The 27,062-nt window shown below is 45.8% G+C and overlaps 1 protein-coding gene across 1 annotated transcript in view; it reads left to right on the forward strand.

Moving 5' to 3' along the window:
- The first annotated feature begins 839 nt into the window (after positions 1 to 839).
- The window catches only part of EPX (eosinophil peroxidase), a 43,557-nt gene continuing 17,334 nt past the window's right edge, over positions 840 to 27,062 (forward strand). Inside the window, 9 exon segments of the mRNA XM_069226868.1 lie at positions 840 to 893; positions 4,122 to 4,199; positions 6,226 to 6,319; positions 8,552 to 8,727; positions 13,899 to 13,970; positions 13,973 to 14,018; positions 16,966 to 17,095; positions 21,675 to 21,881; positions 24,530 to 24,845. Of these exon segments, the coding sequence (XP_069082969.1) occupies positions 875 to 893; positions 4,122 to 4,199; positions 6,226 to 6,319; positions 8,552 to 8,727; positions 13,899 to 13,970; positions 13,973 to 14,018; positions 16,966 to 17,095; positions 21,675 to 21,881; positions 24,530 to 24,845 (1,138 nt within the window). The 5' untranslated portion in view covers positions 840 to 874.

The raw sequence follows: 27,062 nt of genomic DNA on the forward strand, positions 1-27,062 counted from the left end.
TATGTGTCAAAGAATGTCTTAAAGTTACTAAGCCTATTTGCTTAATGTTAATGTTTTCTTCCTCATTATATACGAAACACCATCGGTTAAACAATCTGTTTATTACAGATTACCCGAGTACCTGTGGGCCTAGGACACCTCTGGGAAACAACGGTACCGAATATGAATACTGCACAGGCACCAGTGACTGCCTCCCAGAGGCCCAGAGAAAACACCTCAGAGAAACAGACTTCAAATGTATGTTTGGGTGGAGGGAGTTGGAAATTGTGAGTGTTTCGCATTTTCCTTCTTGTGATCCCTTAACTCGATATATTTGCAACATTTCTATAGCATGGTTGAAAGGTGAGAACCTGCCACATAGCACTGACTTCAATGAGACAAATGTGTCATGACCCCTAATGGAAGCAGAGAAAATGCCACTCGTGCCCAAAGTGGCTGGTAAAAGACATTGATATTGGGGTCATTGGATCACTCACACCTCTGGGCCAGGGTGCCACTGCACCTGCTCCACTAAGGATAACGCCGCTCCTGTGAGGTTGACACGCAGTGTGCTGGGTCCACCTCCTCAGCACGTGGGTGCGTGCACGGTCAGCTTCTGCGGTGTGTGTTCACACACGTGGGTCACGATTGCGTCACTCACCGTGGTCAGTGTGTTCCTCTCCCTCTGGCTGTCGTTTCAGGTGGAAGAGAAAGGAGGGCGAGGAGCCTCATCCTTGTGCAAGACCCCCGGAGGCACGGGAAAGGGGGGGGCAGTGTCACTGCGGGGGTCACTTCACTGAGTCACGAGGCACTTGGTCTATAAAAAGGAAGGGACTCGCAACGAGTCTGCACAGCGCCAGTCGGACAGCACAGCAGCTGTGAGGCCACATATTGTATGGTCACCCTTCCAGCAGGTGAGATTGGCAAGGTTGGTACAAGAGAGGGCATAGCCATGTGAGTTGTAGTTAGCGCTGGTAGATCCGCCCACTGTGGTATGTGAAGTTATAGACCTACTTCTCGACAGCAGTGTATGCAACTACAAGACCCGTTCAAGGCACGTGCCCTGTGCCAGGGGTGTACCAGACTGGCACCGCATCTCTATGGGTGGGGGTTGACGCGGGGGCTGCACACGCCCTGTCATTGGCACTAAATCCTGTTCTCTCCGGTGACACTGGGGCACTGCAGCATGTCAGCCCCTGTGCGCACCCCCGGGGGCCAGGGCTCTCCCGGCTGCTGAAGGAGGCTCTGTTCCCCCTCTGTACGGCCCAGCACAAGCCCGACGTTACCAAGTACAAGTGACGGGCTGTTGGGCTGTCACGGGAGGTCACGACCCTTACTTCTTGGAAAGCTGCCCAGGCCCCACTGCGTGGCGAATCTTCCAGGCAGTGGCATCAGAGTAGTGAGATGTTAGGAGATGCGGGGGGTCGGGTGGGGGCGACTGTTCCAGAGCCCTCCCTGCCTGTGCATGTTGATGCTGGGTGCTGCTGGGGTGGCGGGAGGATGCAGGCGATCAGAGTGAGATGTTAGGGGTACATGTTGCTGCTGGGTGCTGCTGGGGTGGCGGGAGGATGCAGGCGATCACAGTGAGATGTTAGGGGTACATGTTGCTGCTGGGTGCTGCCGGGGTGGCGGGAGGATGCAGGCGATCAGAGTGAGATGTTAGGAGTTGAGGGGCCGACTCTCCCAAAGCCTTCCCTGCATGTACATGGTGATGCTGGGTGCTTCTGGGGATGACGGGGGTTGGCGGTAGGATGCAGACGATCAGAGTTAGATGTTAGGGGTTGTGGTGGGGGAGACTCTCCTAGAGCCCTCGCTGCCTGTGCATGTTGATGCTGGATGCTGCTGGGATGGCGGGAGGATGCAGGTGATCAGAGTTAGATGTTAGGGGTTGGGGTGGGGGCGACTCTTCCAGAGCCCTCCCTGCCTGTGCATGTTGATGCTGGGTGCTGCTGGGGTGGCGGGAGGATGCAGGTGATCAGAGTTAGATGTTAGGGGTTGGGGTGGGGGCGACTCTTCCAGAGCCCTCCCTGCCTGTGCATGTTGATGCTGGGTGCTGCTGGGGTGCGGGGAGGATGCAGGCGATCAGAGTGAGATGTTAGGGGTTGGGGTGGGGGCGACTCTCCCAGAGCCCTCCCTACCTGTGCATGTTGATGCTGGATGCTGCTGGGATGGCGGGAGGATGCAGGTGATCAGAGTTAGATGTTAGGGGTTGGGGTGGGGGCGACTCTTCCAGATCCCTCCCTGCCTGTGCATGTTGATGCTGGGTGCTGCTGGGGTGGCGGGATGATGCAGGTGATCAGAGTGAGATGTTAGGGGTTGTGGTGGGGGAGACTCTTCCAGAGCCCTCCCTACCTGTGCATGTTGATGCTGGATGCTGCTGGGATGGCGGGAGGATGCAGGTGATCAGAGTTAGATGTTAGGGGTTGGGTTGGGGGCGACTCTTCCAGAGCCCTCCCTGCCTGTGCATGTTGATGCTGGGTGCTGCTGGGGTGGCGGGAGGATGCAGGTGATCAGAGTGAGATGTTAGGGGTTGTGGTGGGGCAGACTCTTCCAGAGCCCTCCCTGCCTGTACATGTTGATGCTGGATGCTGCTGGGGTGGCGGGAGGATGCAGGTGATCAGAGTGAGATGTTAGGGGTACATGTTGCTGCTGGGTGCTGCTGGGGTGGCGGGAGGATGCAGGCGATCACAGTGAGATGTTAGGGGTACATGTTGATGCTGGGTGCTGCTGGGGTGGCGGGAGGATGCAGGCGATCAGAGTGAGATGTTAAGGATCGGGGTGGGGGCGACTCTCCCAGAGCCCTCCCTGCCTGTGCATGTTGATGCTGGGTGCTGCCGGGGTGGCGGGAGGATGCAGGCGATCAGAGTGAGATGTTAGGGGTACATGTTGCTGCTGGGTGCTGCTGGGGTGGCGGGAGGATGCAGGCGATCAGAGTGAGATGTTAGGGGTACATGTTGCTGCTGGGTGCTGCCGGGGTGGCGGGAGGATGCAGGCGATCAGAGTGAGATGTTAGGGGTGCATGTTGATGCTGGGTGCTGCCGGGGTGGCGGGAGGATGCAGGCGATCAGAGTGAGATGTTAGGGGTACATGTTTCTGCTGGGGTGGCGGGAGGATGCAGGCGATCAGAGTGAGATGTTAGGGGTACATGTTGCTGCTGGGTGCTGCTGGGGTGGCGGGAGGATGCAGGCGATCACAGTGAGATGTTAGGGGTACATGTTGATGCTGGGTGCTGCTGGGGTGGCGGGAGGATGCAGGCGATCAGAGTGAGATGTTAAGGATCGGGGTGGGGGCGACTCTCCCAGAGCCCTCCCTGCCTGTGCATGTTGATGCTGGGTGCTGCCGGGGTGGCGGGAGGATGCAGGCGATCAGAGTGAGATGTTAGGGGTACATGTTGCTGCTGGGTGCTGCTGGGGTGGCGGGAGGATGCAGGCGATCAGAGTGAGATGTTAGGGGTACATGTTGCTGCTGGGTGCTGCCGGGGTGGCGGGGTGGCGGGAGGATGCAGGCGATCAGAGTGAGATGTTAGGGGTACATGTTTCTGCTGGGGTGGCGGGAGGATGCAGGCGATCAGAGTGAGATGTTAGGGGTACATGTTGCTGCTGGGTGCTGCTGGGGTGGCGGGAGGATGCAGGCGATCAGAGTGAGATGTTAGGGGTGCATGTTGCTGCTGGGTGCTGCCGGGGTGGCGGGAGGATGCAGGCGATCAGAGTGAGATGTTAGGGGTGCATGTTGATGCTGGGTGCTGCCGGGGTGGCGGGAGGATGCAGGCGATCAGAGTGAGATGTTAGGGGTGCATGTTGATGCTGGGTGCTGCCGGGGTGGCGGGAGGATGCAGGCGATCAGAGTGAGATGTTAGGGGTACATGTTGCTGCTGGGTGCTGCCGGGGTGGCGGGAGGATGCAGGCGATCAGAGTGAGATGTTAGGGGTGCATGTTGATGCTGGGTGCTGCCGGGGTGGCGGGAGGATGCAGGCGATCAGAGTGAGATGTTAGGGGTACATGTTGCTGCTGGGTGCAGCCGGGGTGGCGGGAGGATGCAGGCGATCAGAGTGAGATGTTAGCGGTACAGGTTGATGCTGGGTGCTGCTGGGGTGGCGGGAGGATGCAGGCCTCCTCTAACTCTGTCCATTGCGTGTCTTTCAGCCATGGGTCCTGTGAGAGCTGCACTTCGGTTGCTGCTGACATGGGGTTTGTTACAAGAAGCAGCATCTTCTTTCTACGGTAAGGCTTCTCCTGCAGCCTCTGTTCCTCTTCCCTACAGCGTCTCCCTTGAATACTCGGTGCTTTTTTCACAAAGGCTTAAAACTGTACAGAATAAACGTGAAATTCATGCCGCTGCCGAGAGGAAATCAGGTTCAGATAATAATCTAACAAATGATTTTTGGTTTGATTGTTTTAAACAAAAGTGTAACTGAAATGTATTTTTTAGAATTTAGAATTATTCTTGCCAGTTTTGCATTTTTAAGTTTAATTAGATTGTCGAGTTTGTGTGTTTAATATGAACGGCGGAGTCGGCCCTGCCATGTTTTTACCTTCTAGTCTACAGGTTTCCCCTGAGTTAGGTACCAGCTTTGGGTGTGCCCAGGCAGTGGGTGAGAGAGCGCTGCCCAGGACACACTGTGTGTTACATCACTGGATGAAGGTGAGATCTGTGCGGTCTGACGGCAGCTGTCACAAAGGGAGTGTTCCAGAGAGTGAAGGGTACCGGCTAGAGACAGCTGTGACTTCGGGCAGGAAGGGACTGGGCGGATAGTGAGGGTGCATCGCAGCGGTCACAGCTGGAGATAGGGGTTCGAGCCTCGGCACAACGTCCTGTGATGCAAGCAAATTACTAATGCCCCCGTGCCCAGGGACAGCGCCTTGAGACCCTCACGGGTGATAAGCCATTTCGTAGTAGTTACAATTAACGTTGTGATGAATGTTACAGTGAGTAGGCCTAATCTCACAAAGTCCCCTTGAGGCTGGCAGTGGCATGGTGAGACATGTGGGCTCTGGTGGTGGGTGACACGTGGGTATTAAAGGGATTGTTAGGCAGCGGCAGGCTGTACTAGGGATACGGTGTGCCTGCTATGAGTATGTGAGATAGGCCTCCTATGAGTATGTGAGATATGTCTGCTATGAGTAAGTGATGTGTGTCGGCGATGAGTTGGTGATACACGCCTGCTATGAGTATGTGAGATATGTCTGCTATGAGTGGGTGAGACGTGCCTGCTATAAGTATGTGAGATAGGCCTGCTGTCATTGTATGTGTTGTTTAATACTAAAGGTACTGCCTCTTGCACATAGCAATGCACACTCAGAGGTACTTCTCATGTTGCACAGTCAGTTGAATGGCACACAACTGTGCAGTGAATGAGGTGTTGCACAAAGAGCACAGTCGGGGGGGCGGCATGTTACACACAACAATGCAAGCTTGGATTCAGTGTACATCAGGACTAGTTGGACACTGCAGTGAACACATCCATTATGTGAGGGAGAGAAAGCTGTCATATGACATGGTGCACAAGTGCTGCCTACAGGCAGTGTTATGATGTAAAGTAGAGAACGTTAGTGTTCTCGAGTGGGGAAATCTAGAATGCGGGAGAGGGAGACGCGAGTTACTAAGGAGAGACAAGGGCGGATGGATGTAGGTCAGAAAGGGGAGAGATGCCAGGTTGTGAATTTGGATTAAACTCAATTTGAACATCTTCTAAATACCCCCTGTGCACTCCTCTCCACATCATCTAAGGACATCTCCTCTACTACCATGACCTGAATGGGTGCTCTTGGATTAAGCACAATGTTAAAATCGTACTGATGTACCCAGCCTAAAATGGCTGGGGCACATCAGTGTTCTCGTGTGGGAAATCTAGAATGCGGTAGAGGGAGATGCGAGTTAGGAAAGAGAGACAGGGGAGGATGGATGTAGGTCGGGAAGGGAAGAGATGCCTGGTAGTGAAATTGGATTAAACTCAATTTGCACATATTTTAAGAATTTTGTATAGAGTTTAATCCAAATTCACCCTGTGACCCCTGCTGACACCCACCAACAAAACCATCAACTGCGTGAGGCAGCTAAACTATCAGTGATTTAGGTGAGCTGACCAGTGAACACACAAGGGACGCCCTTCCCTACCGCTGCCTCATTTCATCGCCCACCCCAGGGCGCTATGTAAAGGCCGGCTCTGCTTGCAGATAAGCGTCGGGCTGCTGTCTGTTCTTGTAAATGACACTGCTCTGTGGTTTAATCTGAGTTTCCTCCTTGCAGATGGGCTTGAAGAGGTGGAGACTCCCTTCATTCTCAGGTGTGCCGAGGAAGCCAAGCACCTGGTGGACGCCGCCTACAAGCACACGCGCCAAACGTGAGTTACCAAGGGTTTTGTATTACTGGGTCATATCTATAGGAAAATTACTCATCCAGTGCGGGAGTAGCACGGGGTTGTAAAATCACCAGGCGCAGAATCTCTCATCTCTTCTACTCGATTCCGATGCCTGCCATGTCCCTTCAGGAATCTTTATTCGACTTCTGATCTGCAACCTTTCACCATCAAAGCAGCCAGAACTTCCTGTCTTCTGGTTTAGGACGTTCTCTGACCGACACATTCAGAGCTGCCATCACTGCCTGGCCTTTGACCTCTGTCCTGCACAATCAGAGCCGCCACCCCTACCCAACATTCCCTCTCAGATCTGCCATTGGCCTCTGCTCTCTCAACTCGTCGCTCCAGAGCTGCCATCCCTGTAGATCACTGCCAGAAATCCTATCTTTGTTCAGACTCTGAGCTCTGGTCTGCCCCCTTAGAGGGGTCTTATGCTTTCTTAGCCAATAGTAGCTTAGCCCTTTGTCAGTGCTTTGGAGAGTAGCCATGAGCTTTTATAAATCCTGGAAACTAGACTAGCTTTCATCATTGCTTAATCTATCATTCCACCTTTGGAATTCCCATCATTCCATGAGATTTGCTCTATGTATGCACCCAATTGAGATCTGCCATCTCTTTTTGAGCTCCACTTCCTCTTAGGCTGCCGTCTACCTGCTGGTAAAGCATTCATCCCTGCTGGTGGTATTATGGGCCTGATCTAGTTGAGGGGACAGGTTACTCTGTGACCAAGATGATGGATATCACGTCAGCCTTATTACAAGCGCATTATATCCTATGGTACTTGTCATAAGGTGGGTGGGATATCTGCCACGTTTGTGATGGACTAACTCGCCTTTAAACTCTGAATGAGGTCCCATGTTAAGTATGTATATGTTGGGTTGCTTAGGCTGCCCTTCTCACATGTATTCTGCCTCATCTTCCTCTTTACTTCAAGTCTTGATACCCTGACAACTAACTTCACTCCTCAGTCCTCACCTTTACAGAAAGTCTGCAGGGACGTCTTTCCCCTGAGGCCAACGTTCCTACTGTGTAGGATTTAGCAGCTGAACACCAATTACCTGACAGGGCCTGATTTGGCTCTTATTATGAGCAGGCTCTTTGTGCCAAACTGGTATTTTGAGTTTTACTGTAATTCACAACACAGTTTTTCCCAAGTAAAATCTGGTGGAATTTGTGTGGGCAAAAACACTGCACATTTACAAACCTCAGTGAAGGAGAAATCATGCAGTATTCCCATGTTACCCCTCATTATGAAGTGTGGAAAACAGAATGGTGCAACAACATCAATCTTGGTAGCATCCAAACTCCACAGCATTGATAATTTCTGGTGAAATATTAGGATAACACAGTAACTCAGTGAGGTTGTCTTCTTTTTCTAGGGGTGCAAATTCGGAGTTTTAATCTATTGCTCCCACCAATTCTACTAAGAGTTTTATCTATAAAAAAAAACGTGCAGGCAAAAATAAGTGGGTGTGGTAATTATTACAAAACTTAGTATTTTGATTCAGACCTAAACTCCTGTGTGTGCACAAATCAGGGTTTGCCGGGCACTCAACATGTACCTTAAGACTTACTATAACAATTTACTAAAGAGATATCGAGATGGATGGTTGTCTGCAGAAATCGAGCAGAAAGGTTGAGTAGTCCTGTAACTAGAATATATAGATAACCTGCTCCTAGTATTAGATTGCAATGGAGGATCACTGGAAAATCGATCAAGGGCTCCCAGTGAAATTATTCTGCAACTAGTTAAGAATGTGTAGACTCTTCGGACATGAGAAATTTAGACTGTCAAAACCAGTCTGGAAAACGTTATTTTTATGATAAGGCTTTATTCTTCTGTTTTGCCTGCAAGAACCTCCCATCCAAGCTTGCAATCTGAAAAGCTATCTTAATGGAGAGCTACAGCATGGAAGGAAAACATTGTTCCAGAGAAGATCATGTTATTACATAAGGGAAAGGGGGTATCCTGGTTAAATTCAGATCTAGCAATTTAAAGAGTAACTGCACTACAAAGCTCACTTTTTTCATAACCATAAAAGTATGCTAGAACTTTAAAGCATGTGAGTCCAGCCATCGGCCGCGAGGCTTGCACTGCTGCTCATAGTATGTGTGTAGATCAATGTCTTCATTTTCAGTAGTGTCAATTGATACACTTAACAAAAACATAAAGACACAACAAAATGACCAGACCTAAATTATTTTTTTCCTCCCCAGTTTAAAGAACAAACTGAAGCAGGAGAGCCTCTCTTCCTCGGACATCATGGCTTTCTTCAAGCAGCCAGTGGCAGGCAGCAGGACCGCCATCCGGGCAGCAGATTACATGGAGACCACCTTCCAGTTGTTGAAGGAGAGGGTGGATCACTCCTACCAGAGACCCTTCAATATCACTGGTAAGAGACTAATGACTAGCCTGGGAAGTGACTGGGCACTGTAAGTAGCAAAGTGCTGCTGAGTCTAACCAACTAGAGAGGGCATGGTGCACACACTGGCAGACTGTTTATTATAACCAGTAAGAGATTGTTCATTATTGCTTATCAGACATTAGTCATTACAGCTGACAAGAGACTGTCCATAGCAAACAATGAAAGACTCTTTACTGGGTATCCAACTGGAGGAGGTCAGATACAAACACTGATGGTCTGCTTATTCTAACCAACCACCAGTGCTTAATTTGAGTCAGTGCTTTTAGGTGCTGGGCACTGATACTTATTTTTGAGGGCCGTCACTTATTTTTCTGTCTCATCCATTTACTGCAAGCAAAACACACAAATGGGAAAGACGGAGGAAGAGAAAAATCAAAAAGCGTCACAAAGGGAGAAAGCAGAAAAATGCAAGAGTGAGCTGAAGGGTCAGGGAGTGGCTGTAAATGGATTAAAGAGGCCTAAGATGGATTCAAGATTACGCTGCCTCTCTATTCCGTACTTGCACATTTAATTGCAGAAGCCTCGTGTTCCAGAGGAGAGCTTTCGGCACTGGCACGTTTTTATTTACAAATAAGCACTGCCAACCACTGACAGACTGCTTAGAGCAACCAGTGAGAGACTGTTTAGTATTGCCTATTTGATAATGTTCAGTAAAGTCACCAAGAGACTGTCTATTACAACCAATGAGAGACAGTTCAGAGATTAACCAACCAGAGGAGGCGCAATACAACCACTGAGTAAATGTTTGGAGTGTACCCAACCAGAGGAGGCCTAGTACCACCAACGATAGACTGCACTGCATATCAAAGAAGTTCAGCAATTTGCAACCTGTTTAGTACAACCAGTAACAGATTAGAATATGTTGAGTATAAATAAGTATGTAGGAAAGCAGAAAGTAATTCCAATTACAAGCTAATGGGGAGTCCCTGGTAGATCATGTAATGCTAATTAAACAATGAGGAAGCAGCAATTCAGCAACACCAGTAAGAGATGCTTGTATGTGAGTATTTGGGCTGCATTGGACTCTTTAGCAGCACTACTAAGTCTGTGATCAGTCCAAAGAGCCTACTCTTATAGCCAACTACTTTAGGATATGCATGGTATAGGAGCATAAGCACTAGCAAACCCTAGCTCCATATACAAACACAAAATATATAGGTGAAGGACTGTTCAGTATGCTAAGAAAGAATTTGTATTCATAATCTCTGACTCTAACAACACAAAATCATCATTTTAATCTTAGCTTTCTTTTCTTTAGTTATTATGTATATGAGTGCTGCATGTTACATGTAACATGCTATGGAATGGCACAATAGAATTTACTTGTTCTGTGGTATGCAAAGCATCTTTAACATATCATGAGGCACTTTAACACCGGCAGCATGCTCTACTGGTTGTCTTGTGGAACTTTCTAAAACTCCACAAGCTCACATTTGTGAACTTTTATTTAGCTGCTCTTCTTCTAGAAAGAACCCTCCGGCAAACAAAAAATCCAAAGCATTGTGATGCTGAGCTCTATATAGAGGCCTTCCCTAAGTAACCCAAATATGTCCACCTGCAACCAAGTGAGTGGGTGCGAGGAGTGCTCAGTTTGGAATGGGTTAGGAGACGCGACACTCGAGTGGCGTGACTGCTGAGGAGTGTGTACGCACCTATAATCACTAAATAGGACTAGGGGAATTTTAAAGACCAAAAGGGGTTACTTCCCCAAACACTTCACTATTTATCACTCTAGAACCCCCAGGTCTATCACAGAACTAGAACAGAAAAGTAAGGAATGGATCGATGCTGAGCCTAGCTACACGAGAGGTATTCTATAAAGGATGAATTCCCTGGGTGATGCATTCCCCTTGGTGATCCGAACCTGACAACGCATGTCTGAGCGGATTGCGGGCAGCGGGTCCTCCTCAAGAGGATGGCTGTCCCCCGCTTCCTATACGTATGCACTACCCTTCTGCAATACAACCCTCTTTCTTTACTGAGCTACAGTCGCACATTACCACCTTTCTCTGGGCTGGGAAAGACGGGGGCGATCCGGCCCACAGGCTGGGTCTCACACTCCTTCAGCCCCACGGTCTGCTCTCCTGGCTGTGCGTTCAGGGACCCCTCGTTCTCTCCCGCCGGTAACTCAGTTCCCTGTCATCTGTTGGCATTCAGTGCCATGGCAGATTTAAAAGAGCCACCCCTTGTGGCAAGGGAGATAGATAGCCGAGACTGCAGGGCTGGAAGGATTCTGGCTGTGGGACCTAATCAGCATCTCCACAGTGGGAGATGTTTGGAGGGATGGCCATATGCACTCATTCCAGGAACTGGCAGGCGACTTCTGCCTTTACACCTCCCAGTTCTACCGCTACCTGCAGCTGAAGTTTGCCTTAGAGCGCTATAAAGACAGGATCACACATTCTCAAATTCAACCCACTTGAATGCAAATTAGACTGATGCTCTTGGGAGTGGTGTGATTTCCAGGCTCTACAGATCCCTGGTCATGAACACACCCAACACTTTGGGAGCACTGAGGTCCAGGTGGGAGGAGGATGTTGGGGCTCTAGACAATGACTGGGTAGAGGCAATGATAGCCCAATGATGTCACCGATGTCAATGTGACTATGCCTAGTCCAATTCAAATACTTTCACAGGATTTATTACTCCCCCAAACGCCTGTGGTACATGGGCCTGGCCTGTGACCCAGTGTGCCCATGCTGTGGGTCCAACCTGGATACTTTTTATCACACTATCTGGAAATACCCAGCGGCGCAGGCATGGTGGGCATTGATCATCAGACACATGGGGTGGATGATAGGTACCCCACTGGAACTCAATCTTAAAATAGTGTTATTGTGGATAATGGACTCTGTGGAGGGCTCCAGGGTAATCCGTTCACTCCTCCTGATACCATATATTATAGTCAAAACAGACCTGGCCACACACTGGAGAGATGAGCAGACTCCATCCATACAAGAGTGGATTAGAGGCATGGATTCCTGTGCCACACGCAAAAAAAATGGTGTAAAAGAGAGTTCCTCAGAAATGCAACCGAATCTGGGGGGTGAATTGATAGGTCTAACTGTTGATGTTATGGTCAAATGTTATAGTAATGCGTACCTTCCTTTTCGGACTCTATGTGTAACTTTAAGTAATCTATTTGCATTGCTCAATGTTTAGATTTTGGTCCATGAGGCTTGAGCTCAACGTTTGTACTGTTGATGTTGCTTAACCATAAGTGCAATACAATGTGTCATAAAAGTTTAAAAATAAAATTAAAAAAGAAGACCTGAGGCCTGACACTCACAGTACCCATTGACTTGTTGTCATGTAGACTCACGTAAACCTGTGCAGCAATCATGAGCAGAGAGGGACCCGAGGTCAATACCGTACGACCAAGGTGCAACTTTTCAGTTTAGAGGATTGGCCACAGAAACAGAGCATGACACCTGAAAGCCAAATCCCCTCAATTCTCCTTTCCCGCAGTTTAGGGTGGGGTACTAGAGAAGGCTTTGGTGGTTGGTGGAAAGACACTGTCTCGGCAAAAGACATTGGGGCATATTTAATGTAAGTGGTGCTGCACCCATTGCAGTGCCACTTTCCTCGTGCCCCTTAGCACCCCCTACCGGCACCATGAGGGCACCGTATTTAAAATATGACACACCATGGCGCAGGGTAGGGGGCAATAGTGTCATTTATTTTTACACTATTGATGTACTCTGCAGGAGTAGCGCCACAATTGTGGCAGTACATCGGGGGCCATTGTAAACAATGGTGTGACCCCTTTACCGCCTGCTCAGAGGGCGTTAAAAGTGCCAAAAAAAATGACACAAGGATATCTCTTAAATTTCCTTGCACCATTTTTTCGCCCCCCCCTAACGGAGGCACACCCCCTTTGCATATATTATGCCTGGCGCAGGCATAATGTAGTGCAAAGGGTTACAAAGTTGCTCCACTTGTAAATATGGCGTAGCGAATTTGGCCTTCTAACACCACATTAGCATAAAAGAATGACGCTATTGTGGCGTTAGAATGGCGTTTTGGGCTCTTAAATATGCCCCTTTGCTTTCGGGAAGAAAGCTGGGCCAGCCTGGCACACAGGCTCCATAGTCTGGGCTGGTGCTCTGAGGTACAACAACACCAGTAAGGACATATATTGTGTTGACATTCAAAAAGCAAGGATTTCAAATAAGCAGGTTCTCATCTTGCGCTTCATTCTTCGAGTGAACCTTTCCAGGTTTGTTATCATCACGTGTTCTTTTTCTTAAGGTATCTATTCTACTGAATATTCATATTTCCCAATCTAGCTAATTAAGGCTTCTTTGGGATTTTTTTTGGGGATAAATGTGTTTGAATTAGGCAACCATGGCTAAAAACTGAAGCAAAGCAGGGACTTGAATGATTTGTCAAATGTATAGGGAGTTGGAAGTTATATATTGACCAAGCAAGTCAACGCCGTGTCCTCCGCCTGCTTCCTCACTCTCCGCATGCTTCCGCTGGATCCCCGCCGACACCAGAAAAACCGTGACCCACGCCCTTGTCACGAGTCGCCTGGACTACGGCAACACCCTCTACGCCGGGACCACCGCCAAACTCCAAAACCGCCTGCAACGCATCCAAAACGCCTCGGCCCGCCTCATCCTCGACGTACCCCGCAACAGCCACATCTCCGCACACCTGAGACACCTGCATTGGCTCCCAGTCAGCAAAAGGATCACCTTCCGTCTTCTCACCCACGCACACAAAGCCCTCCACAACAAGGGACCGGAATACCTCAACAGACGCCTCAGCTTCTACGTCCCCACCCGCCCCCTCCGCTCCGCTGGCCTCGCACTTGCTGCCGTCCCTCGCACCCGCCGCTCCACGGCGGGTGGGAGATCTTTCTCCTTCCTGGCGGCCAAGACCTGGAACTCCCTCCCCACCAGCCTCAGGACCACCCAGGACCACTCCGCTTTCCGGAGACTCCTAAAGACTTGGCTGTTCGAGCAGCGATAACCCCCCCTTTCCCCCCTAGCGCCTTGAGACCCGCACGGGTGAGTAGCGCGCTTTATAAATGTTAATGATTTGATTTGATTTGATATTCAGTAACAGAGGGGTTGGAAGAATTAGCATCGATTTAACTTTCACTTTAATACATTCACTGTAACCTTTTGCAGATTTACTCACTGCTGAACAGCTTCACACCATCTCCAAGGTCACTGGTTGTGCCTACCAGTCAATGCCCAAAGCTTGACGAGCAGTCGATATAGAACCATCACTGGCGAATGCAACAACAGGTAACTGTCCTCACCGTGGCTCCCTTTGAAATATAGTGCTAGTGGGTCTCTCTGAGCTACGACGGGGGCCATTTGAATTCTGTGACTGTGTGTGGCTTTTCAAATAATTGTGGCTCTGCCTCATTTCCTGCATAATCCATCATCTGCTGCATAATATGCAGATTTTAACAAAAAAATTGTTTCTAGCTCAAACGGTTCAAAAGTTACTCAAAATGCTGTGCCACGTGTTGCCGCGCAGTGGAAATCCCTTTGCAAAGGTTTACTGGTCAGCTTTATGTTGGTTATTGCTATGCTTTGGTATTAAACTTGTACTAATGAGGACCAACCTATGCCTAGCCCGTGCTAATAAGTGTAAACATTACAAAATAATTAAGTAATGCTATCAGAAAATATAGCGCATTACGCTGCATAATTTGGCTTTTCTTGCTGCATAGTCCAGTTAACCCTGCTGCATAATTTCACACTCTTCTGCTGCATAATTCCAGAAGCCCTGGCCATGAGCTTCTGGTTCTCATTTGTAGATAGACATAAATTCATTCAAATTGTGTTTAATTTCCTGTGAATGGTTTGCTGCACATCTAACTCTCCCCTCCAGTGTAAATGAATGTGACACGTCATTACGTGGTCACAACAGAGAATGGATAGTCTGACTACTGTACTTTAAAAAGGTGTTCTTAGAGATGGGATGTCTGATGTAATGTTTCAGTGAACTCTTCCTGTTAAGGACAGTACAAGAACCGTTCCCAATTACTCTCACCTTGACTCTGTGATTAAAATTAGTTCAAAGGTTTGTAATTGCTGAAACGGCAAAATCAGCTCAAAGAAAGAAGTGTGCACATCAAACCCTGGCTTGTGTATTTTTAAATCTACCAAAATGACCCCCTCTGGTCTCCCTTCACCCTTAAAATAGCTACTCAATTATGGGCCAAATTCTTACAAAATCTCCCTCCCCCAAATGTATCCTTCCATTCCACAAAAAACTTTAAACACAAGACACTAAGAGAATTTCTGGAAACAATGATTGCAGACTAATACCATTGGGCACAGAGAGGATCACTCAAAACTGACCTACAACTTCTCACCCTTAACATGGCCGTTTGGGCTAGCCCACTACAGAAGGAACTGGACATCTCCTTACCACTAACATTGCCCATGGTAGAAGACTACTGTTCTCCCCCTCATCTCACTTTAAAGGACATTTCTTAACTTCCATCTATAACAATGTCAAGGTTATAATCCAAGTGAATGACAACAATCTGACTTTGATTGGCCCCCTCTTTCAAGCCATCAATCCTATTTCAAATGCTTTTCTTCTTCTGCCACTCATGTACTGGCTTGCTCCATCTCTGTTTCTGCCAAGAAAGAGCCTCAACCTCCACCACCTCCAAAGCTGATAGTGCCACAGCTGATCCACTTCCTCAGTGTTCTTCTCCAATCCATTTCTCTCCTCCTTCCAGCTCAGACACCCCCGATCCGGATCCTATCCCACCCAGTTCTCACATTTTATTCTTCCTCACCCCTTCACACACCTTACCTCTTCTCCTTCAGTCTCCATGCCTCAGCTTCACAATCCTCCTTCTTTGTTCCCCTATCCTCCCCTACACAACACACTAGCCAGTTTCTCTTCCTTTATAGCTATTCTCACCTCCAAACCTTTCCACAGCATTTTCTAGCTCCACCTCCTCTCCTCCTTCTAATTTCCTCCCTCTACGGGCAACCTTACGCTTTCCACTGTCCTCTCTTCTTAGACCCCACTCTGATTACCAAACAAATTCCCCCAATGCATCCCCCATGTTTCATGTTCCTCAAAACCTTTCTCTCCAGCTCATTGCTTCAGTAACCCTCAGCTTATATTCATTTCTAGTGCACCAGTCCAATCCTGTAACCCATTAGGACAATTGAAGCCCCCACCTACCAGACTCAGCCCCCAGCCTAATAGGACAATCAAAGTCTCATCTCAAATACCCACACTTGTCTTCTCCTCTAGATCTACTAACCTCCTTCTTTGTTTCAAGGTACAAGAAAGTTGACCACATCTGTCCTATAATTCTCATTTGTGGGTGGCCCCCCATTGGAAAAAGCGCACATTTCCCCCTACCGGGCTAAGAAACTGAAAAGTTTTAGTGCACTACTGTGATTAAAGATTGTTGAATCCTTCCTACTCAAACTCCCAGCGTTCAAATAAGAGTAATGTATGAGGAAGCCCTTCTTCAGTAGTTCTACAATTCTCTTATCCAACTCATCAGATGGCCCCCATCTCTGGTTACCTTCAAAAAGGAATTTAAGCTTTCCTCTTCCAAACACAATTTAGTCACTGACTGCCCTTAACTCCACCGCCCAATTCCCATTGCCTCTTCTTGAATGTATCGTTTGTCTGCTTATGGTTTCTATTGTTTGTCAACTATAGTTATCATTCTCTTGTGCAGTGCTTTAATTTCCTTAGACCACTTTAGCGCTTCGGGAAACTCCCAAAAACAAATAACATAAAAAACTGCTACAAATTCCATATATTTAATAAAAGAACTAGACAGCTGTGCATCACTCACTTTCAAAAAACGATCTTAGAGCAATGGATCCCTAACCTTATCAGTGGTGGTCATAACTATTTTCTTCTGCAGTTCTACAAGAGACCTACTTTTTGTAGTGTTTGTCCAGTTCCTTCTTCTTCTTTCTATCACCTTAGGCTCCCATCCTTTGGTTAGTAAGCGGTCAGTGATGGAATTGCAGTTGGTGTTCCCCGACAATCTTTTGCATTTTGTTCAATTAATTTCAATAAAACAGTATTTTATTTCTGTGTCTCAAAATTCCCAACCCACAAACTGTTCTTCAAAGCAGCATTTGATAGGTGGGTACCTCAATATGTCTGACCTTGCAGTGTTTAACACCAAGATTATTAGCAGTGCCTAATCCCAGCATTCCTTGCTTTTGTCTTTCATTTTCACTGTAGGAGGAATCCACTTCTCGGTGCTTCAAACAAGGGGTTTGCTCGTTGGCTTCCAGCAGAATATGAAGATGGACGTTCTCTCCCCAAAGGATGGACAGAGAACAGAAGAATAAATGGATTCGCACTCCCTCTGGTAGAGTATGAGGGGCTGGACCCATGGTGAAGTAGGAAGGGCTTCTGTTGTTGTAGCTGGACTCGTGCTCTAGCAAGCTGCTGGCTTAGGGATGACGCACTTTTGTTTGTAGGTGACTAGGCCAATCCTACAACAAGACCCAACTGTCTGCCCAACCCTCCCAGCTTGCAAGCAGTACCTCACCAAAAACCCAAACAGTAAAAGGTGATTTCTGGCAGCCTTTACGCATGGACTCTAGAATGCGACATCTCAGGGGAGTCGTTAAACGGAGAGTACTCTTTTCTCACATGAGCAACAAGTCTTGTCACACACAGGTGATGAAAGAGATGCAGTAAAGTTTTCAATAGGTTTTATCAACAAGACTCAGTCTACTGTAAACTGCATGAGCTGCAATGAGTAGGATAATGCACAGTGCAAGAAACATATTTGTGAAAATGAAAGGAGTGAATACAGGGACCCCCACCATCTTGCAATAAACATGAGATGTAAAATAGGCCATAATGCCCTAGTACGGAGAACCTAATCTCTAACCTAAAGAGAGCTAGGTGTGATAAACCTAATCTTGTAGTACCATGTCCATGAGAAGTGCCCCCAACCCTCGTTACCTTGGAATGAGGTCTCTAGATCAGACTCGGTGGGGACACAAATGCTGGGTCTGCATCAAGGCGACGTGTAACATAGATAGCGTTGATGGCATCTGGTAGGAATCCCTCCGATAACCTTGTCTGCATGAGAGATATTTATACAGATCTTGTAGGACCCCTGACGCACATATGTTCCCAAACAATAGATAAGGAGGCATGCTTGGGACGCAATTGTATAAACAATTCCCTCCAAAAGTACATTATGTCCCTGTTACACGTAAGTGGGAAAGGGACATGATATGAATACCTACATATACCACTTGTCTTTGATGCTGATAGTGACACCTTCACAGAGGGGCACTGATAAAGTGAAATCAAAACATCTTCCTAACTATAAACATAGCAGCCATCTTGGAAAAAACAATTAAATAAATACACTAAAACAGAGCAGGCTAAGTAGGTTAAAAGTCACTAGGTGACGGGGGCACAGGTCTTCAAGCCAGGAAGCTAAGCAAACTCCTGATTCCCAATAAAACTAAATAGGATCCACTACACTCTGTGGCATGACTGATGGGAAGGCCAGAAGTGAAGAGGGAGGTGTCTTGTACCAGACGGTAAAGGGGCTGTACAATACACTTCCTGTAGTTAGCACAAAGCAGGACTCACCAAATCAGTCAGGTTACTTTTTGAATATATCAGGTGCCACATATGCTCCAAGGGAAAGAAGTCAGTAAGATGTAGGTAGGACACCCCACATGGAGCAAATACTTTTTTGTTCAACATTTTGATCCTATATTCCACACTCAACATGCCAAGCACGCATCATCACTTAAGCTGCGTACTTCCACAACATCTCGCATGAAATGCTCAAAGAGTCATTACTTCGCAGGTATTGCTACACTTGCTCTGAGTCATTACGCCAGGTAGGGCTTCACTTCGCAGGTAAGTATTTATAAATAACACAAACATAGGAAAAGGGTTAATGACATAAATAGTATTCCAATTAAATAATTTAAACTAGATTAAATGACAATTTAAGTGACTACCTAAAATAATGTGTTTTAATAAAAAAAGGTTGAAGGATTAAATACAAAATGAGTACAATAATAAAGTAAAACAAAAATTTGGAAAAGTGGATATATTTACAAAAACTACATAATAATGTATAAATATATAGAATATACATTTGCCTATATGTGCCTATTTAATCAGGGGTGACAGCGCCTGTGTGGTTATGGTTAAGTCTCAGACATTCCACTTAAAAAGCAGTTTGTGTTTTGCCTATAACTTTGGTGCTGCACATATTTCTACACAAAACCTTTAATCAAAGAAAAGTTTCATCCTCTGTGGGCTCTTCGTGGCAAGTTTAGGTTTAGAAATTAAGGGTGTAATTTAGATATTGGTGGACGGATTACTCCGTCACAATGGTGACGGACATCCCGTCCGCCGAAATCGAATGCCCACAGGACATAATGGCATTTAGATTTCGGCGGATGGGATATCCATCACTGTTGTGACGGAGTAACCCCTCCGGCAAACTCTAGATAAAGCCCTAAGGGGCATATTTATACCCCATTTGCACTGAATTTGTGTAATTTCTTTAATGCAAATTCAGCACAAACCTAACGCCAAAGTTATACTTTGGCGCTAGGCCCATCTTGCGGCAAAGTTTTTGAGTTAAAGTCATTTTTTGCCTGCGGGAAACTACCTTGCGTCAATGAGATGCAAGGTATGTGTTCCAGGGCAAAAAATTACAATATGGCCTTAGCGCCATATCTATCCCCCCCATGCTATAATCAAGCATGGGGGGAAGGGGACCTTTAATAATGGTGCTAAGCTTGTTTAGCGCCATTATTTAACGGCTGGGTCAGGGCAGGAGTTGGAGGACCTGTGGACCTATTTCCATGGTCACAGACCATGGAATGGGCCCACAGGTGCCCTTCCCTAGCCCCAGGGACACCTCCACCTGCACCAGAGGGACACCAGATGATGGGGGACCCCCTCCTCTGGCGAGTAAGGTAAGTACAGGTAAGTATATATATATTTTTTAAGAAGTGCCATGGGGGGTTAAACTTGGGCCCCCCTACATGGGACTGGACCCATTGGGTTGGTGGGCATGACTCCTGTCTTTAACAAGACAGGAGTCATGTCCATGGGGGTTGTGCGTTAAAGGATGATGCTAGTTTGGTTAGGGGCATTATTTATGCCTCTGCCCATATTAACGTCATCCTTTGACGCACAACCTCCTGTTCCCCCTACGCCTCCCCCATTCGGCTAGCGTCCTTTTTTATGACGCTAGCCGGCCCTTACCGCTGGCTACCGTCATACCATAGATATGACGCCCAGCTGGCATCTTGGGATGGCGCTAGTCGGCGGTATACTTTTTCACGCAAAACTGCGTTAGTGCAGTTTTGCATGAAAAAGTAAAAAATCAGGGCCTCAGTGCTTAATTAATACAATCAGAAAGAGAAAAATTAAAAGAAATATGGGAAGATGAAAATATTTAGAAAAGAGATATATATATTTATATGTGCCTTTCTTTCTAAATGTAGTTATACACACACACACACACACACATATATGTTATATATATAAGTCACAGGTGATGATAGTGCCAGTGTAGTTATGGCCAGGTCAGACTTTCCACTGAAAAGGCATTTTCTGTTTTGTTTATAGCTTTGGCACTGCTCAAGAAATATACACGAAACCTTCTAAAAGCAGGGGCCAAATAACAGAGGGGTCTTAAAAGTGACATTTTACATTTTAACATTCATGGGATTCTTTGCCGCTCACTACAGAAAAAAAGTCTCAACCGAATTAGATCTAACTTGCATGAAAGTAGAACTTTATGGAGGAAATGCGTTTGCTTGTTTTGGCGAAGATCTGTTCAGTAGTTTTTGAGAAATTTGTTTTTAAAAATGGTTAGGGCATGAAGAGGTTACATTTTATAGATATGTGTAGTTTAGCGAACCCGGTTTTTGTCGACCTTTACTGACTAAAAACATTGCAAATCCTCAAACCTTATTGGATGAGTGAACCTTTTCCCCTGTCACCCTGACTGTTTCAATTTCAAATGAGAAAAGGGTGCTCTCTTTTGCAGAACAGAAAGGAGGAATGGCCAGACTTTCAGGTCAGGAGAGGTGGTATGTCGTTTATAAGAAGAGCAATAGTGGTTTTGTTGTCAGACGAAATGTGTTGAGTACATTGTCAGATACAGGAGCGGGGGTGTCACACTTCACGCGAAGCAGGTCAAACTTCTGCAATAAGGAGGCTACCCACACTTTCAGAGGAGGAGAGGGATATTTTTTCAGAGCAGGATGGGGTGATTCTATTTTCAGAACATAATGGGAAGTGGTAACACATTAAATTGAGGAGGTGTGCTCTCTTTTGCCGAGAAGAACAGTTGGAAGAGTAGAGGTAGTGAAGCATTCAAAAGTGAAACAGATAGTCTCGCTTACAGAAAGCAAGGGAATGGTTTCAAAAGGAGAGGATGGGTGCTCATGCCCCCAAAAGAGAAGGCAATGGTCTCACTTTCAGACAGTAGCCGGGGTAGTCATGCTATAAATGTGAAGGCAATCTCATTTCCAGAGAATGAGAAAGTGGTCTTCTTGCCAGCAATGCAATGAGAAGTCTTATTGGTTGTGGAAGAATATAGGTCTCACTTCAAAAAAAGGTGGAAGGGTGGTCTCATTTGTAGAAAAGGTGGGTCACTCTTGCAGAAGAAGAGATGATAATCAATTTTTCAGGAGAGGAGTTTGTGCTTACACTTTCAGAGAAAGTGTTGAGTCTCTCGTCTAAAGGGTTGGAAGGAAAAAGACACCTCTAGAGGAAGTTAAAAAAAAAAAATCTGGATTACGGAGGAGTGCTAATCTAGCTGTAGAAAGAAGGTTGAGCTCTTTTCTATAGGAATAGGGGATGGTCTGAAGAATTAAGAGTGTGTTTCAGCAAGTTGAATTTGTAGGAGTGTCATCACCTTTTTCTGTTCTTTATTGCAGGCACGTGCTGTTTCAAACCAGATTGTCCAGTTTCCAAACAATGAAATCACACTGGATAATGAGCGGTCACTCACCTTCATGCAGTTTGGTCAGTGGACAGACCATGACCTGGACCTTTCTCCAGAGACCCCAGCCAGAACTACCTTTGCTCAGGGCCTGGACTGTGACCACACTTGTGTCAAGGCACCACCTTGCTTCCCACTGAGGGTATTATGCAGACCAATGTTTCCTGTACCATATCTGTTCACATGATAGGATTAGGCTTCCACCAGCCTATTTACCTTCTTTGCTTGCTGCAATCAACTAACCATTGAAATAGTTAAGTAAATGTTTCTAGAAGCTATCCAATAATGCAATAATTAAGTGGAACTTTAAGGCTGTCATCTAGAAAACAGCTGTCATGGAACGTCCCGCAAATATTGTCAGATGCCTGAACCACCCTCCACTTGGTTCCTGCACTTGTTTAGGGGTTGGGAGAACGTGGTTTTCCCATTGCAGAGTGCTGCCTGTTCCGCCATCAGGACAATTATTGGATGCACTTGATGGTAGAGCAAATTACATCTGAGAGGCTCCACTATTTAGAGCAGCTCCTTTGATGCCATTTCCCCCCAATAATCCGTTCTGTCCAGGGCTGCCATAACGGCAATGGCGGTCCAATGTGAGAAAATTATGAGGAATATCCACAATGTGCGGAATTATAACTCTCAGTGGATGGGGAATACTATGTCATTTTAAATAACACCACCACTTTAGGCCGCTGTCTGCAGAGGTTTCATAAGTTCCAGCAGAAGGCCATATGTTTTTCATGAAGGCCATTACTGGCTTCTTTTTATCTCAACGTGGCTCCTGCCATGGACGCACACGCCACTTCGGGGAAAAATTTCCTCTGACATCCTTACATTTGGTGAGCCTTACGCCAGATGCTGCTTCCACCAAACAAGCTCTTTAGCTGCTGGTCCTCCAAACCAGTGCCATTAGTAACACAACGTCCCCCAAAATATTCATAAAACCACCAGATAATTGCTAACTGTTTTTTGTCATCACACTTACATTTCCATTAAATGACCTTTGGAACTTCAACATCTAATATCTAACCCTTCTTACTGAAGTATGTGTACTTGTAAAGCAACACATTCTGGAAGAACCATCTATTTCTCAAAATAGTTCTCAATCTGAAGAGGGACAGGGAACTTGCACTTGTTTGTTTCTCCAGATGACTAAAATAATGCAAAGCATTCTCTCAGGTTTTCTCAGCAACAGCTCTTAAATTCTATAACTATTTCAACGAGCTCTGGTTCTCTTCCGCTCTGATAGTGTTTAGAGTACATGCAAACATTCTCCTTCCTGAAACATCTTTAAACATATGACAAAATAGGATTATATTCAATTGGTCATAAATGATCTGGCTTGTGTCATAAGGTTTTAACATAATCTTCACTGTTTTTTACTATTTTACTAACTCAATTGTTACCTTGTTAAGAACAGTACTCTGATTTCATAGCTGGAGATTGCTTAGCTTTACAAAGTGTGTGAAATAAAAAGACATTGTTTATTAGAGATTCCAGATTTAATTCTGAACTAAGAAAATGAAGACATCAAGATTTCAAATTGTAACCTTAAATAATAAGTCAGAAGTGCCCAACCTATAATGTGGGGATGGGATTTTTGGTAGATATTCACAATATCCACAAACATACATACAGTGACTGTCACAGAAATAATTTATACACTTTATAGGTATCCTGAAAATGTGGCACTGATCCAGCGATTGTGGATTTATGTTGAACAGCCCACCTCTATTTTACCTGTCAGCTACTTACCTCTTGTAATTATAATGGCCGTCTCACCTTTTTTTCTAATACGTAACCGCAGTGAAACCACAGGGTATTCACCTCCAGTAACATTCCAATAGGGTTCCATCAAAGGAACCTAGATATTTTAATTTCTAATTGTCTACCAAAGACCTTCCAGATGTTCAGTGCCAATACACAATCAATATAACACCACTATATTGTAACCCATGAGAACCTAGGCATAGACCCTGAACATTCTCATATGAAAATCTAAATCTGAGAGTCTCTGTATCTCCCATTTAGCAAAACAACATTTAAATGAGGTCTAAGGTGCTAATAAAGAATTGTTTTAAGATTGAATAAATAAATGAATGCTGTCTAGCATATCAGAGTCTTCGCCTTAATTCACTCATCAATAGAGTTAACTCAGAGCTTTCAGTGCTCTACTTTTAAAGCTTCTTACAAACCTGCTCATACGATTTCTACCTCAACTTTCTCTTACTGATGCCCCTATATCTCCAGGTACAGTAGCCTAATCAAAGACCACCACCCTACTGTATCTCTGCCTCTTACAATCCCTCCATGGGGGTTTATGATCACTAACTTCAAATCTGTATCCATAGAACCCATACAAGATCTCCGTCTTTTCTTTCCCATAGAGTCATGTTTACATATTCACCTCCACAAATGCATACAAAGAACTATCAACCTACACCTATACATAACAACTTATTCTCTGAGGTTCAGAGTCTTCTCCTTCATTCCATGAAACCCACATAAGACCTCTACCTTGTAAGAAGGTTCTATATCTCCACTGCCAATAGCCACACCCCTAAACCACCACCCTATCTCTAACTCCAACAACTCAACTGGTAAGCTGTATCCTAGATAGGCCATTCGAGTACCTACTAATTCTTCAGTTCATTCAAAGGGACATTTATACTTAGATTGCAATCCCCCTTGTGCATTTATCATAAGATGTCATCTCATCCTTCGATTAATTGCCATTATATCATATATCAGAATGACAGACCATCTTCTTCTGTGATGTTTTTAATACAGATTCCACCCAATGATCCAAGGATCTCAAACAGAAGTGACTGCATTCCTTTATTCCGCTCGGCTCCAGCATGCAACAAAGGATCAACCGTCCGTGAAGAGATTAACATTCTGACATCATTTATTGATGGCAGCCAGGTGTATGGAAGTGACATGGGACTGGCAACTAGACTTAGGAATTTGACAAACCAGTTTGGGCTGTTGGCTGTTAACCAGAGATTTACTGATGATGGCCGAGAGTATCTTCCCTTTGATACCATGGGAGAAGACTTCTGCGTCCTAACCAACAGGTCTTCGGGCATTCCATGTTTCTTGAGTGGTGAGTAACATAATTTCTGGGTACAGTGGATTCATATACTTAATTTCACGTTCATGATTTCTGAAAACTCTGAAGTGTATCTTTATGTGATTTGAAAATATTCCACTGAATTTGAAAGTGCAACAGGGTACACGAATGCCTGTTCTGCAAATTGAAAATCTATGTTTTGTTATTATTCTTGGGCACCAGAAATGCAAGGTTTCCTTACCAACCCTTATTCCCATTACCCTGAGACATAAGCTGTTCTGCCAGTCGCCATGAGATTACCATTTCATGAGGCCTCCATGGGGTGAATGCTAAACCTGATCCATATAACATTAGTTCTGCATCTACTTATTTCTCTCATTCCTCCAGGCTATTTATCTTTATTTATCTTTACTATTTTTAGATTGTACAAAATTTCAACTGATGTTGGAGTGATGTTGGAGTGAGAGAAAAATAGAAAAAGCTTAAATGAGAAATGAAGAGAAAGAAACAAGAGTGTTGTGTGAGACTGCAAAATAAAAAAATAGCTGTAGGAAATAGCCAACATTTAGGAAAACCTGTAACTATTGTACCATGAACTAACAGTTTCAGGGCTGGCAATTAATGAAGGAAGGCCTTTTTGTTGCAATTCATTACCTATAGATATGAGAACAAATGGATGAATGATTACACTTAAATATCACATGTAAGGGAAAAAAGGAAGAAAAAAAGATCTAGTGGTGCTGATGTTTTGAGTGTGGAGAAAACCATGTTGTTGGCAATAGTAGAATTTCTTGTTGGCCAATTTGGTTTTCCTGGGGCTGTATCACGAATGCAGCTCATTTTCATTGTTTGTGGTATATTAGAATGAATGCACAGCCCCCAGGGCAGCCGTGAACTCACACTTCCCCCAGGGCAGTGCATTCAAGAGAAATAGAGAGCGACTTTGAAACAGTCACCCCGTGTTTCACTGTGCAGTCGGCAGCCCACCTGCACTGTTAAGTGGGGTGAGAGATCCCTTTACAGGTGGGTGCAGTGCGTGACTGCACCTGGCTGAAAGGGGATGTCTGGGAGGGTCCATATGACTCCTTTCTCCCCCTCCAAAGGGCTGCCATCAGGGGGTGCACTAAAAGTGCCCCATCATTTTGTGTCGCACTGCCAGTGCACCCCCTGAGAGTTTCTTTGCCTTTGTACCCGTGTAGACTTTTTGGTCCATAAACGTACTGAGGGTGCCATATTTTTGATAGGCCCAGCCTGTGGTTGGTGGCAACTCCTGGCCACTCCCTAAGCAATGGGGTAGAAGTTCCCAGGGTTGACCCTACCCATTTTACAGCACTTCCTGTGTGGTCTACAGCAAATAATCCCACAGTGTCCCTTTCTCCCCAAATCCAACATGGCAGAACATTTCTTCCCCTAGTCAGAGACCCACGTTCCCATTCAGAGGTGTGGTTATGTAAATGGCCAATCCCTCCCCTGTGGTTCTGAGGCTGCAGGGATTGGTGCCAGGCTGACTATGTGGTCAGTAGAGGGGGTCAAGCCAAGGTGTGAGCTATATCTACTTGAGACAGGGTAGGTTGACTTTTAACTCAAGCGCCTGGGCAAAGCCTCCAGGCCATTCTGTGAAGGAAAGGAGAACACCTCCGCACACCCAAGGCCCTATTTATGGTCTGGGAGCAATTCACACCTTACTACAATGGATCCATGAGCTGCCAGGTGACAGTTGGAATACTTACAGAAAGTCATTAGAAGCTTTAGGCAGGGAAAAAGTAATTTTTTTTAAATCCTTTTCCTTAACAGGTGAAATTTTACTTTTTCATTACATTTGATTTAGTTTAACTATTAAAAAGAGTCTTTAGAATAATTTTCTAGTTGTTACTAAACGACAATTATTATTCTAATATGCAGTAATCTAATCCCTGTGTTTCTCTATGGAAGGAGCCACAATGAAAATAGCTTTTAGGCTTTTTCACGATAAGGACATGTGGAACATTAAGCTTTTACATGTCCTACTTTTAAACACAATGATCTGCATTAATGGGCACTAAGGCCTACCTTAGAGATGACTTATTAGTATTTCAAATGAAGGTTCAGGTCTGTCAAAAGGGTTTATTTTGATAGGTCGAATTGGCAGTTTTCATACTGCTTACCAGGCCACTTTGGTAGGCCTGGTGTCGGATTGCTGTATCACTACAGTGGGGGGGTATAATGAGTGTTGCAGTGCATTGATGATTTTTACCTTACAGGCCCTGGGTA

This window comes from Pleurodeles waltl, chromosome 3_2 (assembly GCF_031143425.1).
Source record: "Pleurodeles waltl isolate 20211129_DDA chromosome 3_2, aPleWal1.hap1.20221129, whole genome shotgun sequence".
Classification (NCBI taxonomy): Eukaryota; Metazoa; Chordata; class Amphibia; order Caudata; family Salamandridae; genus Pleurodeles; species Pleurodeles waltl.